Below are 21,249 nucleotides of genomic sequence, written 5' to 3'. Positions count from 1 at the left end.
TTTGTTGTTCTTCTGTCAGTCAGGCTCTGTGTTTTATATAAGTTATAGGACCTGCGATGACATCACCAGGGGCGGAGCGCTGACGTCACCAGGGCAGTGCATGAGAAGCACCCACACACAAACATACATACTCACAGTCAAGTGGGCATTAGTAGTTTGACTAGAAGTATTATACTTGGGGGGGCTCTGTTACAGATTTTGCGTTGGGGTCCAGCAGCTTCAATTTACACTTCTGGTATGAAATGTAAAACATATAAAATGAGTTCATAGTGCTGCTTCCTGTATATATGCTACATATTTTTATAGTGACTGAGTTGTATGAAACACAAGTCAGCAATGGGTCTAGTCTATGTGTATTAGTAGTATCTGTGTGCAATACTAATGATAGTAGGTAATCATACTAATACCATTCATAATATAGCCCTTACATGTTATACTCATAAAGTAGAAATCAATAAAATAGAAGGAAAATGAGATGTTGTAAAGAAGGCAGCCTATTATGTAAGCCCTGAAGGGGGGTATTTATTTATTTTTTTGCATTCTGACTTTTTTAAGCAATATGTACTACCACTGGGCGCACATAGTACATGGATGTATTTCCTATCTATTACAGTCATATGTACTATAGTTAAGCCATCACCAGTAGGGATACGAATGGGTTACAGTTCTCATTACAACATGAAAAGGTTAGAGAAAGCTGTTGTAGGATAAAGTAATTCTTGACATAGACATCATACTCCTCCGCTTGTTCTGCACATCATTCTCACATCACCAGAGGAAAGATGTTGGCGAGTTTACTAATTATTTCCAGTGGGAGATAGACAAGGAAAGAAGTTATGATGTTGTGTTATCAATCTGATGCACAGTGTAAAGAAAATAACAGAGTAAAGGAATAATGACGGATAAATATCATCCATTTACATTCTCGATTCCGCCACACTTCGGCTTTCATCGCATGTTATAGTTAAACAGTATATTTAGTGCCAAATACCGGATCAGATCGACTTATGGGAATGCAAGAAAACCTTTCCTGTAGGTTCCTTCCGAGTGCGGCTTTCCCATAAGACAATCTAATGGCATTTCAAGCTAAATATACAATTCTCATACACCGCCTTAAAAATGTGACTACAGCCTACAGCTCATTGAGCGAACGGTGATTATGACTGTCACATTTTATACTTTGCCATTATAGCAGCTTTATGCCAAAATTCATATCCCATCAGTGTTTATTATACAGATCTTGATAAACTCATAAGGAAATTATCTTTTCATGCCAACAATTAATTACCACTAATGTATAGCCAGACATTCTCAGAGTAATCACATTTAACCACAAGGCAGAGACACGATAAAGACATACCACAGCCATGCACTGAAGAACAGCGGAGATAATGCAAATTAGCTTTAGCTAACGAAACAAGTTATATTTGTAAGTTTACAAACATGTTAGCTTTTTTTAAGACAAGCAAGATATCCATAAAGTAACCCATATAATGAATGCTGCCTTGCTCTCTAGTAAAGGATTTCAACAGTGAATGAATGAATTTTCTCAATTTTCCCCCTGAAGCTATATAGCCTCCATAAAGGATTATACAATTTCTCCAGGGATGATCAGACTGATGCAGCAACTATATGTGTGCCGTCTAATGACTGGGAGAGGGTCACAGTGATGCTAAGGGGTCTATCTGCGGACTCGCCTGGAGTGACATGAATTGGTTATAACCTGATGGCATCCAGTTGAACATGTGGCGATCCCTTGTTTGCATCACCTTGTGCAAACAGATGACAGTGAGGGGGAGTATATAAGCTCCAGCGCAGCAGCCAAGAGCACAGTAACTATTCCTGCACACCGAGCACTGCCCTCTCCTGCTTCTCTTTTGGAAAAGCAGATCTTTTTTGGAAAGGTGAGTACTCTGTCTATTCATTGGCATTACACGTTCTTCAATGCTACAAAGAGAAGGGAAATTGCATTCATTTATAGAAATACTATGTGGGTAATGGAATTTGCTATACAAAGAGTTACTGTGCAGAAGAACATGCAGCCAACATTGCAGGTTCCTCAGTACAGAGAAGTTCTGTGAAGTTTGAGGCTTTTCGGTTCTCCAATGGGCTGCTGATCTTTCACCCTCTTTGTTATTAATTGACTATGTCTTCTACTTCTTCAGTTTTTCCGTCTAGATATTTCAGCGTGCAAATACTGTAACGGAAGACCCGCTGGGTTCTCTAGAATGTATGACTTGAGTGAATATTAGAATACGTTTTGTTATATGAGGATATGTGGATAATATTAGCCTATGTGTTGGCTGCAAACAGAAAATTTGGGGTCATAAGACGACATGAATAATCTGCCTTTCATCAAATATGTCTTTATTATGCAGATGTGTACTATGAATACAGTCTAATCAGTAAGTACAGCACACTGAAATACTGTGGATGTCTTCAGATGAGACAGGGTGTTCTGCAAATACTAGAGATTTCAGAGCAAAGTCAGATTTTACTTTCCCCCTAAACTTTCAGAGGCGGGGGCATGCACCTATAAACTGCCCCTTGGTGTCGGGTATCCCTGCTATTTTCCCAGTTAGATTTCAATTTTTCGGAATTACTCAGATGTGCCTCATTTTACCTGCATGAACGGTACAGCGTGAATTGAACAACTTATGCAACAAATACACCTTTGTGATTTTTATCATTAGCGATATGTGAGACCGTTGAATACATGGCAGAAAACACCGAGATCGCATCTCTACCTCCGCTATACGTTTTCTCATATAGGACAGAATGCCAATTATATGAAATAATTATAAGAAACTCATAGGTCAGAACTAATTATTGATTAGGGTTAATATGTCATGTCGTGCATTGGGATGGGCACTAGGCACTGATATAATCCTTAGAAAATCTACAGTTGTCTGCAGGTAGAACTTGGTATGACAAAAGATCTCAATGTTAAGAGATTGAAGTCAATATGCAGCAAAGTTAACCACTGGGTGACCAAGGGTTTCCACTGATGCGGAGTTTTGCCTCTATGTTGATAGACGATTATCAACTTTTGTCATTAATGAGAGATCTTAAAGGTTACAACAAAATTAGTGCCAAATACGCATTTGTAGAAATGCCAGAAAACCTTTCCTTCATTCCCACCATTAGATACTTCGTTACTAGCATCACAATTACTACAACGATTTCCCACTATTTTGTACAGTGTAGAGTTTAGTCTCATCTAATAATGTAACTGCCATTGCTTGACAGTTTTGTAAAGCATACAGTGAAATGCAAGGGTCTTCCAATTGATGTGTCTTACATTAATATAGTAAGACAAAACAGAACTACAGTAAGTCATTCCGTAATTAAGGTAGACCTTGTGCAGATGAAAATTTCATAACCACTGCAACATATCTTGTTTTTTCTGTCTTGAAGTAGATTCACAACTAGTCGTCTCGGTGCCATCTGCACATGATCATACATGTAAAACCGTGGTCTATCCACCAGCATTGCAGAAATATATATCATGGCAATAACTTTGTGTTATCATTCCACTCTGTGTTTTCCTTATATCATTTATTCATTTTCCCTCTCTTAGGCTGTTGCTTTGCAAGAAGGTCATCGAATATTAATGAGCTGTGTATTGTTATGTGAGGCGCATGCATAACGTTGCAGCTTCTTTAATATGTTGCATAGACTCTACATAGGAAAGGTCAATGGTCACTAAAAGTTGCTGAATTGTGAAACACACTCAGTGACCAGAGTTTGACTTTCAGAGGCTGCACGACTTGTACATAGTAAGATCAGGTTTACAATGGGTTCACCTAGAATTCTATGTAAAAGCAGATGATGTGATATCATCGTAAACCTCATCCAATGTCACACTCAGTTGTGTGGTATGTGTTACTTGTTAGATAGTATGTGTTAATGGAAAACATTTGGAGAGGAGTTCTTATTATGATTATGCACGCATTTTTGCATAATTACATTTTAGATCATTTGTAAGATTGTCAATTTTTTAATGTGTGCAGATATCTTCTTATTACATTGATTCCAAGTTTATCATGGCTTATAACTTTCCCTTAGCTATGTACAGAGGAATATGCATCTGTGTATTACTTGCCGTGCTGTCTGCAAGCTCAACAGGACAGCAAACTGTGGGCTCTATGAATGAGGACCTTGGGACCCGTGAAATAGAACAGCAGAACCTATTACATCACCCAAGACATATCCGTGCCTCCTCTGGCCAGTTAAGAACCTTCCAACGCTTTGATGGAAATGGAGACCAAAAGGCTAACTTTGGGGCAATGTTGGCCAAATATCTTCAGACCAGGAAAGGTAAGATTAGGCTTTTGTCATAAGATCCTAGACATTAACCTTATTCACCATAGATTCCTAACAATAGATAGGCTTGTACTGAGAAAATACATGCAGTGGGCAAGTTTCAGAACAAAGATCCAGAGCAATCGATAAGTAGATTAGGACAGAAAGACAAAGGAAGAAAAAAAATAATGCAAAAAAGTTCTTAGCCCATAACAAGCCCTTATTTATTATATTCTCCTTGCATTAAATTGTCACCCTAGACATCTCATTTCAGGGAGAATAGATATGGAGAGCCATATAGTGTAGTACATTGCACATCCATACTATATTCTACTGTATATAAATGTTAGGCAGATGTGATTTTATATATATATATATATATATATATATATATATATCTTTGTCCATGGAGCTGCATAGATGGAGCTGCCTATGCTAACAAAAAGCTACACCAATTAAAGTGATGATGTGTTTAGGTCATTGACCCCCTTTGATTGTTGGCTGAATCCTTCCATGCCCAATCTAGTTCATAGGTTCATTTTAGTCGATGGGACACGAGGATCAATGTAGCTCTTACTATGAGAGCAAATTGCACATTTTCTCTTTGATGTAAACTCCATTTGGGGTTTCTAAATGAGACAAAAATATCTGCCATAAAAGTGGAGACATTTATTTCAAAAATGTGTCTTAAAAATTTGATTGAAAATTCTCATTCCGATCATATTTTGGAGCTTGAATTTCCCGTCAGCGGTGATTTATTTTGCTAAAGGAAAAGTTATTTCTTCAGCAAAGTCAGCATAGCGTTAGTGATAGCAAATAGTTTAAATAGTGATTATAATGAAACTGTATAAATGTGTCTTTTTCCATTAGAAAATCGATGTGATGGCTGCCAAAATGAAATCTAGCTATCTAAATATTTCAAGTTACTGTCTGTATACATATACGACTATTAATGTATTAGTTTTAGTGGGAAACTTAATGGCAGAGACATAACTACTGTAGGGTAGGATTGGGGAGCAGGTTGTCTAGGTGTGGGGGGGTCAAAGGAAGCCTAACAAGCCACGCTGCCTTGGACAATATAGGTAGACAGAGGGCTATGGTAATGAACTGATCAATTGTTAATTGCCCTGGTGAAGGAAAGGGCAGCGATGACTAGCCGATAGTTCATATATTAAGTAATATGTATAGTACTACACAGATGCTACCTACTGAGACCTTACTCAAACAATTTACTATGAAAGTCACTGTATTAAACTCTTTACAACATGAACATTTGCTTAATATTGCTAATTTGAAGCTTCCATAAGACTATTTGTAAGTAGCTGTTTGGCAGGTTTAGATGGTGGACAAGGTATGAAAGCATTGGGGAATAAGTTGGCGCTATACAAGTAAAGATTATTATTATTATCCCCTACTCCTTTTCCTTTTCTAAGAAGCCTTGTCTGATGAAGCTTCCAGTAATGGAGTATGAAAATAACATTTATCGAACCCAACTAAATACATGGAGGCTCAATGAATTCTGTATATTCCATTTTTTCAGTTAGAGAAAAATTTCAGACTAGCAATGGATACAATGTAGCGTCAACCAGCCTATTACATAGCATTGTCAGCTGACATAACGACTACATAACATAGGGCTTTAATTTTGTAGAAACTCATAGCGGAATGGATGATGATGTAGAAAAAGTAATGCAGCAGACAGGAAAGGTGCAAATTATATAGACTAGAAGTTTTAGTAAGTTTCAAACTGTTGCTATCAGACAATATAGGTTTTTCTTTGCTAGCGAATGTATAGGGCAGTCAACAGTTTTAATCAGCATGGTGAACAAAACAATAGAATTCTTCTAATTTCTGTTTGAATATTATGTTAGAAAGTTACTTGTATTCAATTTAAAGCCGATCTCGAAAGCTGTTTGCGGCAAATTCCAAGCCCTAAAACTCGCTAGTCTGTAATCTGTTGAAGATTGTCTTAGAAGGAATGGGTCTCAAATGTGCATTTCAGTGCTGACAATATTCATTGTGTCTAACAGCTGGCGGTTAGTTATTAAAGCTAAAAGTATATGGCGACAATTAACTCAATGGTAACTACATTTTCGAGAAACATACTTTGCCCCGATGGTTAGTTGTACCAATTCTGATTTTCCAATGCTTGGCATTTATGTACAGGTGGTATTAAATTGTAGTGCCATGCTCATCATGGAAATACCTCCCAGTAACTGCATTGCACAACACAATTACAGATATAGTGCATGTCTGAACATTTACTAGGTAATCAGCTGGTTTACGCTTTAATAGTCAGGGTCAGATTGATAAATTTGGAAGCAGAACCATGTAATGAATTGGGGAATTGTGTGAACAGATGCTGGATTGATTTCATTCAGAAGCTAGTACAGATGACAGATGCTGAGATAACAGCTGGCATATGTGATACGCAACATAGAATATGTAGGTGTGCCAATTTCACTTAAAATGAGGACATAAGTTGATGGTGTGTGCCAAAATGATGGAGAGTGGGTGAATTACGTAGGTTACTGCCATGAAGGCACATGGTTGCAAAGGGCAATATACTCTAGGCAAAATGGTTTATTCATGATTTAACTAATTAGAATTATACAATGAAAATGAATAGCACAATCTCCAGATAATGTGATCTCTGGAGCTTTGTTGAGGGTATATTGGGTAAAGAGAACAGTTCCATTACGGAGCTAATAGTGGTCATCTTTAGACAGATTTTGCTCTACGGTTTCGGAAGTTAAATAAATCAGTTTGACATTAATTTTGAATAGTTTCCACTTTGGTTTTAATGTTATTATAGAATTTAAGTGGTGACTTAGCTTTCTACAAACCGTGCATAAATCAATAGTAGAGGTGAATATAAGAAACATTGTAATATATTTAAGCAGGATAAAATGTTTCGTTCTTCCCTTATCAGGCTCCTGCTCTCCTTTCTCCATCTAAAACTATTTATGTACTCTGAAAAAGTGCCCAAATCGATTTTGGTAGACAAGATGAACTGAAAGCTCTTGGACAGATCAGTTTACATGCTTCCCATAGAAATCTATAGAGAGAAGTAGAGCAGGAGGAGCCAAGTGAGAACAACAGAGACTGATAGCTGGTGCTGCAGCTAATAGTAAGTGTTTTACTCTCTCACATCTACTGGAATCACATCTATGCGGCACAGTACTTCTCCACAATGTCCTCCATGCTACTGCTGCACCCCTGTATATGTGAAATAGAGAAAGGGGAGCTAAAACTGATTTTCTCTGTTTGCAGTGTATGAAAGATATCATAGTAGATAGTCTACACACAACAGCTCAAGGAAAACTGAGAATTTTTATGCAAAGTCATCCAGAAATTGTGCTATTTCTCATGTACACACTGGAGGTTATTCTGAAACATTGTCTGAAAGTGTAGGTATGCTTTAAGGAGTTGTATGAGGCTATTATTTCCAAAAGGGACTATTCTTTTGTAACATGGAAACATGTACAGTTTGATAATCATGTACTCCTTTTGTGGGAGCTGGTATGATAGGATCATGGAAAAGTAGACTTACATAATACAATGTAATTACAGTAACTATCCAAATGCTACTAATCTAAATGATAAAATTGGATGATGGGAGCATTTATAACTGATAAAGCAATCTACTGTGGTACAACCCAGGTGTCTCTAAAGGTGAAGGTGCACATTTTAAAAGTATAGTAGACATTATCAGAAGTTATTTACCATGTGCCTGGATATTTTGTCAGTAGAGCTCCATCCCTTATTAACGACCCTTATTGCCCATGAACAATGAGCCCATACAATCTATAATGATAAAATGGGGTAAAGGTTAAGTAACAAAATGTTACAAAAGCAGAATCCACTTGTTTTTCCATTTCCCAACTCATACAGTATATGCACCAGTGATGTTAATGTACTAGGTATGTACTCTACACATGTATATGTGATATGTTATTAATCCCATCCTGCTACAGCCCTTTTTGCTTTTTTTGTTTTCATTTTTCCATCCCCACCTTCAAGCAATCATAACTTTCATTTTTTGGCAATATAGCTACATGAGGGCCTGTGGTTTTTTTTTTGTATGAACGAGTTGTAGTTTTTAGTATGGACAAGTTGTAGTTTTTAGTAGTACCATTTAACATAGTATATAATGCATTGAAGGATGAAGATGAGTGAGTACTGAATCAACTACTAAAATCGGAAAGCCCTTGGAATCGTTTGCATACCTTCTGAGCTGCCCAAATCCTTGCCAGTCCAAACGCTAACAGCACTCAGACGCAAAATTTGGGAAACCAAATTGTAGCCAAGAGATTGGACAAGGACAATATTTGTGTCGCTTCCCAAAAAAGGCAAACCGACAGAATGCACAAACTACCACACAATAGCACTAATATCGTATGCGTGTAAAATCCTACTGAAGGTTATATAAAAACACATGACGGTGAACTTGGAATTATATGAAAACAGTGGAATGGGAACTTCCTGATGTACAGTCCGATTTTTGCAAAGGAAAAGGAGCAAGAGACCAAATTGCAAATCGCTGATGGATTATGGAAAAGGCCTGGGAATACCAAAAGGAGGTGTACATATGCTTTATCGATTTACAGCAAAGCCTTCTTTTCCATTGAACATGGCAAGCTGTGACCATGCCCAAGACAAATGGAAGTCCCGGGACATCTGTGACAGCTCAAACAGTCATTATATGAGAACCAAGAGACTACAGTCAGGACATGAAATGGCAACATGGAATGGTTGAGCCAAGGCTTCATCTTATTCTCTGTATTGATCAACCTGTATGCAGAGGCGATCATGAGGCAATGCAATTTAGACTAATTCAACATCGGAGTTAAGATCAGTGGTAGAAACATGAACAATCTCAGATATTCAGATGATACAACCTTGCTGGCAGAAAGTCCAGAAGATCTTGAACAACTGATACTAAAAGTTAAAGAATGAAGTGAAAAAGCTGATTATACTTGAACATCAAGAAGACTAAGATCATGACAACAGCCTATAATGGTACAGAAAAAAATCAGCAATGAAGAAAATGAAGCAGTTCAAAACTTCATCTTCCTTTAATCAAAAATTGACCACAACAGAGAATCAGGACCCAAAATAGAATGATGAATTCCACTAGATCGCAGAGCAATCTCAAGTATGGATAAGATCTGGAAAAACAAAGACATAAGCACTGCAACGAAATGCTGAATAGGCAACGCAATCATCTTCCCAATCACAACTTACGGCTGTGAAAGCTGGACACTGAAGAAAATAGACCGGAAGAAGATTGTTGCCTTTGAACTTTGATGCTGGAGGAAACTCCTACGGATTCCTTTTGACTGCCAAGTCCTAGACTACATCAAACTAAAGTTTTCATTGGGGGGAAAAGTTACGAAACAGAGACTGTCATACTCCGGCCACATAGTGAGAGCTAATTCATTAGAAACATCGATAATGCTTGGAGTGGTCAGCAGCATATTAAGATCTGGCCACCAAGGAATGTGCTGGCTTCATACTATCAAAGCTGACACCAACATGCAAATGATTAAACTGAAAGAAGCCGTACAAAACAGAACCGCATGGTTAGTGCTGATCATTAAAGTACCTGAGAAAAAAACATTTACTTTCCGTCGTCCTATTCTGGTACTTGTAACTTTATTATTTTTGTGTTGATTGGGCTCGATTTTTCTGAGGTGAGCTGTAATTTTTATCTTTGTGTTTTTCATCTCTTTTTCTTCACTTTTTTTGTGAATTAAAAATTACAATTTTTTCATTGTTTTTTTTTTTTTACGCCCTTCACCATGTGAGATAAATATTAGGATATTTTAATAGCTTGGACTTTTATGTGCAAGGCAATACCAAATACGTGAGTTTTTTTTAATTGCTCAGTTTTTTATGGGAAAAGCGGGAATAGGGTTTTTTTTTACTTTAATTTTTTCTTTTTACCTTAACTGTTAAAGACAAACTAATACATTTTTTCTACACTTTTATTTAGTCCCCACATGGGACTTGAACTTGTGACCATTTGGGTGTTTGTATTATATACTGCAATTTTTGATGTTGTCTTTAAAAGCCTGCTACAGCCCGCAGGCAGGGCTTAATAGGCATTTATGCATGTCAGCCTCGGGAGGCATCAGTATAATATCCATCAGGGCACCATGATCACATTGCGAGGGGTGCTGATGCGGTACTGTTAGTAAGGTTAGCGGTAGACGCAAGGTTAGCTTTGACTGCAGGATCTAAACAGTTCAGTGCTAGCTTAGATCGCTGCAGTTACCAGCAGCTGTCAACTGTCAGAAACAACTGATAGCTGCCAGATATAGAGTGGATTTGGCGCCCAAACCCTCTCCATAGACACTTCAGGATGTTTATAAGCGTTCGACGGTCCTGAAGTGAATGAAGAGGTTGAAAAGATTATGTTACCATCTTTTGACCCAATACTTTGTTTCTATCAATACAGCTGTGTGGGGGCTCATTTTTGTGGACTGACATGTAGTTTTCATTGGCACTATTTAGGGGAACATATGGCTTTTTGATCTTTTTTTCTTAGAGGTGGGGTGATGAAAAAGGGGCAACTGAAATTTACCAATAATTAAGAAAAACTTTATTAAATTTAAATTGGCGATCATTTAATCACCCTTATAATATACTGCAATGATTCAGTATTGCAGAATATTATATTTCTGTAGGCAATGTATTAAGCCGTGCCACAGCATGGCAGCCTCAGCCCGTAACAAGGTCCGAGGCTGCCATGATATCTGAACAGTCACCCATGATCTTATTGCAGGCGAACCGTTCTAGTGACAGAGGGAACCCCCTCCCTCTGTTGTTTCCTTTAAGTGCCACTGTCAGAACTGACAGTGGCATCTAAAGGATTAACAGCTAGAATTACAGTTTTAATGGATGCCAGCAGTTGCAGCCAGTTGTCAGCTGTCAAAGATAGCCAACACTTTTCATGTACAGAGAGGGCTTAGCTCCTGATCCTGCTGTATACACTTATGCCAGGCAACTGCCATACATGTATGGTGGATAGAAGGAAGGGGTTAACCAATAGGCCAAGCTAAAAGAGGTACAATTGGTGGCATCGTTATCAGTACAATTAATTGATGCAGTTAAAACACTTTGTTTGTGATCATCTTTAGATGAAGGAGCTTTTTTAAAAAAAATAAAGGATACGTTTTTTTTCCAGAAACCATGCCATTTTTGCCGAAAGGCTGTGATGTGAGGCAGGTCAACCTTATTTATTTGAGTTGGGATGATTAGCAATGAAAGAGGCAGCCTATAAAAGTGTAATATATATATATATATATATATATATATTATACACACACACACACACACACACACACACACACACACACACACACACATACATACATACATACATACATACATACACACACACACACACACATACATGTATAGCAGTGTTTATGGAAATAGAGCAGCCCCTTAATTCTAATTTTATATACCAGCTTTAAAGAATCACAGTATCAAGGTATTTGCCTTTTGAAATGATGTAGGATTCGCCATTCTTACAAATTTATTGCTATGGAAGTCTCTAAGGAGATTGACTGTAGCGTAAAGGGGTTATCCCACTCAAAACATGCATCACCTATCCACAGGACAGGTGATAAATGTATCATTGCTGGTGGTCCGACCATTGGGACCCTCAGGCATCACACAAAAGCATACCATGAGTTGCAGTGAATGGAGCAGCAGTGTTCATGTGTGACCACTCCATTCACTGCCTATGGAGATAGCTGAGCGCTATGCTCAGCCTTCTCTAGCAGTCCCATAGACATTAGTGCAGCTGTGGTCATGCATGCACGCTGCCACGCCAGTCATTCTATAAGCTCCTCTATGTAGCATTTTGCCTGTTCTGCATACTGTTGGGAACTGCTGTTTTTACCTGCCCTTGTATCTCTGTATAAACTTATATAAGCAAGTATGGCCATCTTCTGTGACACTTCAATCATTAGCCGGACTCGGGGGGCACCCTACCAGTAGTCCCAGGGGTTCTCAGTTGTCGACATACATTCATGACTTATCCTGTGATCAGGTGATAGACATCTTGGGGGAGATAACCTCTTTAATTAATAACAGGTGAAGGACAAAGGCATGCTAAGCTGGCTGGGGCTAAGTTATAGTCAGGAAGCCGTTCCTCTGGCTTAAAGCACATGGATTATGGTAGATTTACAGCAGAGGTTCCAGTACTAACTGCCAGTGTGTACAGTGCATGACACAGGTCACCCATCATTACCCATGTGTACAGCTATACCAATTCCTATTTATGATATCTTCTATTTTGGGCTTATACACAGAGAAAATGGAAAAAATAGCTGCTTAGTGAAAATGTAGAGTGATGGTATTTTGATGAAATATTGATTAGTCATCTTGACACTTGGGAGTCAGTTTATCTACTTATACATTTATTTCTAGGCCGTTTCATGCATGAACATTGCTGTTTATACAGTATGTGACTAAAACGTTTGATAATGCATTAGTACAGCGGTCCCTCAAGTTACAATATTTATTTCTTGCAGGACCACCATTGTAATTTGAAAACATTTTAACTGGAGTCCAAAATTCTACAGAAAACTAATAATTAGTTCCAAAGCCCCAAATCATTGACAATATATATATAGTCACTAGATCTTGTGTATCTGGACTTTTCCTAAGTGTTTGATACTGCGCCGTATACGGCTGGATTCAGACGAATGTATAATCGGCTGGGTTTTCACGCCCAGCCGATATACCTCATCTCTCTCTGCTGGGCGGGAGGCTGGAAGAGCCAAGAGCAATGCTCTGAGCTCCCGCCCCTTATCTGCCTCCTCTCCGCCCATCTGCACTATTTGCAATGAAGAGAGGCGGGATGGGGCGGGGCTAATTCTTGGAACTTGGCCCCGCCCCATCCCGCCTCCTTTCATTGCAAATAGTGCAGAGGGGCGGAGAGGGGGTGGAGAGGAGGCAGAGAGGGGTGGGAGCTCAGTTCCTGCTCCTGGCTCTTCCATCCCCCCCCCTGCAGATGAGGACACTGTATATCGGCTTGGCGTGAAAACCGAGCCGATATACGTTCGTCTGAATCCAGCCTACGGTTGGTATATAAAAGGAGAATGCCTGGTCTGTGTGAGAATGTAAGTGGGTAACTGGTCAGTGATAGAAAGCAGAGGGGGTTATTAATGGTATATACTCTGATTGGGTCACCGTTACTAGTGGGGCACCACAGAGGGCAGTATTGGGCCGTATTTTTTAAATATATTTTTTAATGACCTGGTATACGGATTGTGCAGTAAAATATTAATTTTTGCAGGTAATACAAAACTATGTAAAGAAATGAACACAAGAGAGGATGTAAGTCGGTTCCATAAGGATCTGGATAGGTTGGGGGCAGAAAAATGGCAAATGAGGTTTAAGGCTTTATACCGCATATAAGACGCCTTTTTAACACGCGCACGCATATACGGTACTCATGTGAAGCATTGGTTTTCAATGCAGCCGTTCACAAGGGGCAAATACGCGGTGCGTAAATACACCAGTAGCGCAAAAATAGAATATATACGCAGCCGGCGTATATACGCTCAGCCAAAACATAGTTCTAGAACTATGTTTTGGCAAATATATGCCGGCGGGTCTTATAGACTCCTATGGGAACAGAGAAAAAGAAGGGAGGAGGAGGCATTTTTGTAGCGTTCAATGCTGCGAAAAGCTTACAGGTGCCTCTATATAGGAACTGGAAGGCATCCGGAGGATTGTGGCAGAGCGAGGATTTTCTGGGGTGCGGCATATGTTTTCGCTGAAATCGACACTCACAGTTGTGTGAATGGATGAGAAAATGCTGGCCGTAATCGCGGAAAAACGCCAATTCAGGCGCTTATACAGAGCAGGTGTGCACCTTAAAAAGATAGGACATGGTGCGCACTGTTAGTGCGCGTTTTGCCAGAGTTTCCATTGACTCCTATGGGAGCAGAAGGTAATGGAAACTCCTGCACTGCCAATAGCTTCCCCATTGCTTACAGCAGGGCATTTAAAAGGTGCTTCTGGCCAGAAGCACCTTTTAAATGTCCTGCTGTTAACCCCTTAGTCCCAGCGGGGATGAGGGGACTCCCGGAGGGTACTTTTAACACTGTGACAGCACTGCGCTCAGCCAATCAGAGGCAGCGCTTTCTGGAGGCAGTGATTTTTCATTTCCTGGCCACCAGAATACAGATTAAGTCTGCCGGGGATGGGGAGAAGGGCCGGACAGCGCTTCTTGGTGAGTTACCTTTTTTTTTTTTTGCTACAACTAGGAATGATTTTTGGGGTAGTGCTTATATTTTAACACCTCCCTCCCTGAAAATCATTGCTGCGGGGTTGCCTTCATTCCAACCTTTCATTGAAAGCAATGGGATAGCATCGGGGGCCTCTGCCACAGCTGTGGCAGGGGCTTCTTCCATCCCTGCTGCAGTCCCCTTATCCCTGAAAACTGTGACAGTGCTGTCAGAGTATTCAGTGACGAGGGGACCTTCATGGAGCAGCTGCTCCAGTGAATGGACAAAGTTTCATGTGCAAACTTTGCCCATTCATGCATTTTCCATGAACATGGAAAAGGACTTGGGGATTTTAGTTAACTCTAACCTTAACTGGAGCAACTAGTGTCAGGCAGCTGCTGCCAAGGCACATAGGATTAAGGGGGGGGGCATCAAAGAGGTCTAGGGGCACATGATGAGACCATTGTTCCTCCTCTTTACAAGTCACTGGTCAGACCACACATGGAATATTGTGTACAGTTTTGGGCACCAGTACTCAAGAAGGACATATTAGAGCTTGAGCGGGTACAAAGGAGGGCAACTAAAGTAATAAATGGAACGGGCGGACTACAATACCCAGATAAGTTATTAAAATTCTGGTTATTTAGTTTAGAAAAGAGACAGCTCAGGGGCGACTTAATAACTGTGTATAAATATATCAGGGGACAATACAGAGATCTCTCCCATCATCTATTTATACCCAGGACTGTAACAAGGAGGTGCGTCCTACGTCTAGAGGAAAGAAGGCTTGTACACCAACATAGAAGGGGGTCCTTTACTGTAAGAGCAGTGAGACTGTGGAACACGCTGCCTGAGGTTGTGGTGATGGTGAACTCGATTAAAGAGTACAGGAGGGCCTGTGTGCCTTGCTTAAATGCAACAGTATTACATGTTATATCAGTGATTACTCAGGAGGGTCGGTGATCCGGGGATTATTCTGATTGCCAGATTGGAGTCAGGAAGGAATTTTTTTCCCCTTAAATAAAGAAAATTGGCTTCTACCTCATTGGAGTTTATTGCTTTCCTGTGGATCAACATTGGGGGTAATAGACTGAACTGGACGGACATTTGTCTTTTTTTTCGGCCTTACATACCATGTTACTATGTATGCTACTATGTTAGAGTAAAGACAAATGAAAGCAGATAAGTAAGATAGATAAAGAGCATTCCTACATATAAACTCAGAATTAGCTGTAGGAAGCCATAAATCACTTTCTCCATAGAGGACAGAAGCTTCTTCAGAGTCCTGTACAAAGCATAGTATACCAAAAAATAACATTGACGCGCCCTCACCTGGTGCCCAAGGGAGAAGCTCATCCGGTCACAGGGTGAAGGAAAGCACATGAAGCTGTGCACAGTACACCAGATGCACTATAATACAGCCCCATTGATTATCTCTACTTGCCCCCAAACGATGGTCTGATTCACAGTCATTTTACCAATTAATTGCCCCTGGTGCCTGGCTGCATCTTTCAATCAATTGCATGTGCCGTAGATTAGCGCTGCATGTGACATCGTTAGTTGATTGGAGTTCCAAGTTTTGATGGCACAAGAAAAAGTATTGCTAGGTGAACATATTGTTACTTGAGATCATTGTAGTATGAAGAACCAGTGTACAACATAGTCCACATGAATTAGATGTCCAGTTGTAAGTTTAAAAATGTCTGCCTAATCAGCAGGGGCATTGCTGGGGTCTTAAAAGGTGAGGGGCACAACACCAATGCATACTGTATGTACCAAATTACTCTCTCCCTCCCCCATGCCAAAGACCCATTTACATGCTAGGTCTTGATGCCGAGAATCAGCAGTACATGGTCACTGGAAAGATATTACTTTCTACATTAAATTTAATGCTGCAGAACATCCAATAAAGTACACTTTTGATCAGATGCAATCATAAGCAAAATACACAGCACTTATAACCAGTGGTTCATGGGTGACATCAACTCTGACCAGTCATTCTCTTTCCTCATCTTCTCCATTTGTCCCAGACCACCATGATACTTCTTCCAGCCACGACTTGTCTCTGAAGAGTTTTTTTACACAGACATTTTAGTTTACCATTATCCTTCCCATCTTCTCAACTCCCCATACTGGTGCCCCTGACAGTAATAATGCCAACTAAGTGCCCCAAAAATATTGGCAAGTGGGTAATCCTTCTGACAGTAACAGTACAGTGCTTCCAAAACTATTAATGTTATTGTTCCATAAAAGTACCCTCCAATATAATTGTACCAAGCAGAGTTTCCCCTACAGCAGCCCAAAAGTAACTATGCCAGGATTCAGTGTCCCCAGATGTGTGATCAATAGTAATGCTTCCCCAAAGTGCCCGCAATAGTAATTAGGAATTAGTTCATTAGGATTATCCCCCCCCCCCCCCCATTCTCCATAGAGTTTCTCAATTTAAATTGTCACTAACATTTTCCAAGAACATGTGCTTATATGATAGCCAATGTGATAAATAGCAAAAGTGCAAATCACTTTATCTAAAATGATGTTTTTGTACAAAAAAAAATCACTGTAAAGTGATGGTCATTAGAAGTCTCCTTTCCTTCTAATGTGCTGTCTAATGCCTGATGTCAGATGATGCCTATCTTTAATAACAGAGATAACAAGACAGAGAAACTGAAGTGAAGAAGGGTGATAATAACCCTTGCTGTCCATAGAAGACTATGGAGAGGAGAAGGAAGGGGAGGGAAGGAGAGGAAAAGGGAGGGGAGGGAAGGAGAGGAGAAGGAAGGGAAGGGAAGGCAAAGGGAAGGGAAGGCGGAGGGAAGGCGAAGGGAGGGAAGGAGAGGGGAGGGGAGAATAAGCTGCTGAAGGGAAAGAAATGTTACACAGATGCTGCTTAAAGCTAATAGTAAGTGATAGTAAATAGTAAAACATTTGCACTGCCCATTACATCTATAGTATCCAACATGATGATGCTATGTCTCTGTGAGTTACAGTGAGTTAGGGAGCAGAATTTGCAATCTTCTTTCAGTGTATAGAACACAGCCTAACAACCGAGAGAACTGAATATTACAGATAGAGCCTGCAGAGAGAAAATTGTGAAAAATGTATGGTATAATCATATCATTGCCAGAAATAGTGTTATTCCTCATGTAAACACATATGGCAGAATATTCTGAAAAGTCATCTGAAATTTAGGTACACGTTAAGTGTACCACAGAGAAATTTTAAAGAAAGAAACCTGTTATTCACCTCATACCTCTTCCATGTTATCATCAGGGGTGCGCTACAGACTACAGGATTCTTCCAGCAGCCTGATGCAGGCAACCGCAATGATGTCATTATACCTCCTGTGACATTGATCTGTACTCTCATAGGCTGCAGGCCTATATTAGCCTGTGGCTTATTAGGGCAAATGGCAGAGCAGGAAGCCATAGCGTTTAGTGCCACACTACAGTATTCAACTGGGGATGGCAATGTAGCTGATTGAGGCGTTCGCCCAGACATTCAGAGCACAGGGCAAAATATTCGGAGCATATATCCTGAATAATGGTGCAAGCAGGTCCCAGCTAATCAGAGGATGACGCTACTTCTTGTCCCGGCCCCACATCCTTGCAACTCTTGTTCAGATTGGCTGTTTTTATAAGCATAGGCCCACTACAGGTTCACCAATAAGTTAGTACATAGAGATTTGACTTTCATTATAACAAGTGTTGAATAATAATAAATCACGACCAAAAAAGTTGCTATTGAGAAAAAGAAAGTTATTAGGTAGCCATCACAGAAATACTGAGGCACATGAGCTTCAGTAAGGTTTAAATGGCTCGTTTGCTTTAGAAACCCCCCTCCATGAATATAATAGACAGTCCCCCCTTAGGACTCTCCCTTTTACCAACAGAAACGGTTAGCCCTCCCTCTGAAGGTCCTGTCTCATCTGGGCATTGCATGTAATGCCCCATTGGTAGCCAATGCTGGATAATAATATTTAGAGCAGTTGCAGAACCCATAGGAGCTTTCATCTAGTGTCAAACAGACTCCAAACAGGTACTAACACATAATATTAAAACATTTTTTTAAGAAGGGTCATGAAGACTAGGCTGACACTTTGGTCCCTATGTGGATACTTGTGCTTGTGGATACAGAAAAGGAAGAGATCAGAAATGAAAACTAAAGTGGAAATAGAGAGAAACAAAATGATAGAGGGGGACATGAATAGAGGGAAGAGCATGAATAGAAGGAAGCTCCCCATAATCGGAAGATCAAGTATTGTAGAGCACTATGAATTCGGCAGATTGCTAATAAAGAAGCCAATGCTACCACAGGGATACAGAAACCTCAAATCTCTTCTGTGCTTCTGTTCCATCTTTCAATCCTGAGTACGTTACAGGGCTTGGTCCAGGATTTTTTTTAAAAAGCATTACTGCTGTCTAAAAGCCCATTTAGACACAAAAGATGTCTTTTGAGTGACTTTTGAGCAATAATCGTTGTGTCACTTAAGCGTAAGTTGATCACTCAAACGTTGAGCGATCACCTTGTGCTCCCAGCGGAGGATGCAGAAGACAAGCAGGGTGGCCGCTCTTGTCCTCTGCATCCAGCTGTGCTCTGCATGGAGCGCCCTGCTAGAACGCTCTGTTCTTCATACTCAGCCTGTCATCGGGGAGCGGGATACAGCTGAAACAATAGTATCAGCTGTATCCCGCTGTGAATCCCTGATAAGGCTCATGCTGAAAGACAACGATGAGCGATGCCATAACAAAAACTTCACGATGTCAGTGCAGTTACACCCAATGATTATCGCTCAAAAGACGGCTTTTGAGCGAATTTTGAGCGATAATCGTTGTGTCTAAATGGGCCTTTATACAAAAATGGGTTGTATCTGGTATTCTAACTCAAGTCCACTGATGTGAATTGGGCATAGTTTTTGTAAGAAAGGGGCTTAAAGATTAAATCTTAACCATAGATTGTGATACTTCAAGTAATGGTTGTGATAGGGCTATATCAATCTATGTTTATTTGGAGACATGATATATTTTTTATTTTAGCAGGACCTTCTTCTGGACGGTATGCAGTTTTGCCAAGCAGACCCATTATTGACCCTACCCATCGGATAAATGACAGAGATTACATGGGTTGGATGGATTTCGGACGCCGCAGTGCTGAAGAATATGAATACTCTTCTTAAAATTCCCAAACCTATAAAAACCTACTCCAGATTCTGTACAGATTAAATAAATTAATTTGTTGTCTTTACAAATCAGTGTTCTAAACATATATTTATTATGTACCTGTACATTTGTTTGTAATACAATGCAATACACATATGCAGAATTTTACAGAAATATCATCTTTTCTTCTTGATTTTGCCTTTTTTTTATTTCTTTCATATGCTAATATTTCATATCAAAACTTTCTAGTTTACCACCTTCTGTCAATCCAAGTCCCTGGGTATTGCACAATAAACTATAGATGAAAAACTGCCAATGCCTACTAAATAACAATGCAATATATAAAAACAAATACAAAAGTATCTAAAAATACCACAATAAGAAAGTAAGAACTCAAGTAACACTTTTTATTGGGCAGGAAGAGTGGCAACATATAATTTCCATTATTTCAATATAGTGCAGTCAGTGGCCAACATAGAAAAAGAGGAAGTCCCAAAACAAACATCAATGCTGTGCCATTATCCTACTGACTAATTAGGGCACCAACGTCTTTCAGGATGGGACAGCTTGCCCCATTCTAAGAAAAAAAATAAGTGACGCAACCCCAGGCTAAGTCCTCACCTCTTGTTTACTAGCCTCAGTGTATGAACACCACAATGGAGGATAAGAAAACATTTCATAACTATGTCTATTTACTATTAAAGGAAATCTGTCGTCAGCTTCATGTAGCACGAACCCAGGACAGGGAAGCCTGTTACCCCCATGTATACTTTATTCTCAAAGGCAGGGGCATTTCATTTGGGAACAGAGCTCCAAGAGATGGACAGCTTCTCCCTGCCCACAGCGTAAAGATTGACAGCTTTCTCCCCTTTTGTGTATAGGGAGAGAACTGTCAGTCTACATGCTGTGTGTGGGGAGAGGCTGGCAGGGCCCGCCTTCGTGATTTGGAGCCTTGTTCTCGAGTCAAGCTTCAAAGTTTGTTTTTTCTGATACGTGGTTTGGCCAGCATGAACCCGATGACAGATTTCCTTTAACGGTACTAAAACCAGAGCTGTTTCAACTAATGAACAAAAGAAACATTCCCTATCAGTCGACCAATAATAATTCATTCTGTTAATAGATAGAGCTCAAGATCAAATATTTGCATGCCAAAATGCAACCGGCTTATAGCGGCTATAAACCTTACCAAAATAAAGAAAAACTTGTGGTGATTTACATTTCATTCTCAACAATATTTCTGCTGCAGTGATGGCCGCCTAAATGTTATACATCCCGTAAGGACTCAGCTTTTTGAGCCATAAAGGCTTTAGAAACCTTTAGGGTGCATTCAGACTACCGTATATTGTCTGGGTATTCACGCCGGCCGATATATGGCGTCTCTCTCTGCAGGGGGAGGAGGCTGGAAGAGCTGGGAGCAGTGCTCTGAGCTCCCGCCCCCTCTCTACCTCTTCTCCCCCCCTGCACTATTTTCAATGAGGAGAGGCGGGATGGGGCGGAGCTAATTCCCGGAACTTAGCCCCGCCCCGTCCCACCTC

The 21,249-nt window shown here is 40.0% G+C and overlaps 1 protein-coding gene across 2 annotated transcripts; it reads left to right on the top strand.

Moving 5' to 3' along the window:
• Window positions 1-1,806: 1,806 nt before the first annotated feature.
• On the top strand, window positions 1,807-19,936 carry CCK (cholecystokinin). 2 transcript variants are annotated; one of them, XM_066584930.1, is made up of 3 exons: window positions 1,807-1,904; window positions 4,069-4,320; window positions 19,595-19,936. In XM_066584930.1, exons 2-3 carry the CDS (start codon window positions 4,071-4,073, stop codon window positions 19,729-19,731), a joined length of 387 nt encoding a protein of 128 aa, XP_066441027.1. In that variant the 5' UTR covers window positions 1,807-1,904; window positions 4,069-4,070; the 3' UTR covers window positions 19,732-19,936. The 2 variants fall into 2 exon arrangements, with proteins under 2 accessions (XP_066441027.1, XP_066441026.1); XM_066584929.1 differs by having other exon boundaries at window positions 19,592-19,936.
• Window positions 19,937-21,249: the final 1,313 nt, after the last annotated feature.

The sequence above is a fragment of the Eleutherodactylus coqui genome, chromosome 12 (genome assembly GCF_035609145.1).
Source record: "Eleutherodactylus coqui strain aEleCoq1 chromosome 12, aEleCoq1.hap1, whole genome shotgun sequence".
Lineage (NCBI taxonomy): Eukaryota > Metazoa > Chordata > Amphibia > Anura > Eleutherodactylidae > Eleutherodactylus > Eleutherodactylus coqui.
Note: the sequence above shows the minus strand (reverse complement) of the source record. Positions and strands in the feature narration are given on the sequence as shown.

What these genes read in the sequence shown, in the direction of transcription:
- CCK (XM_066584929.1), top strand. Translation starts at nt 4,071, where the DNA reads ATGTACAGAGGAATATGCATCTGTGTATTACTTGCCGTGCTGTCTGCA. An exon ending in ATATCTTCAGACCAGGAAAG is followed by an intron (nt 4,321 to 19,591) that starts GTAAGATTAGGC and finishes TTTTTATTTTAG; the next exon opens with CAGGACCTTCTTCTGGACGG.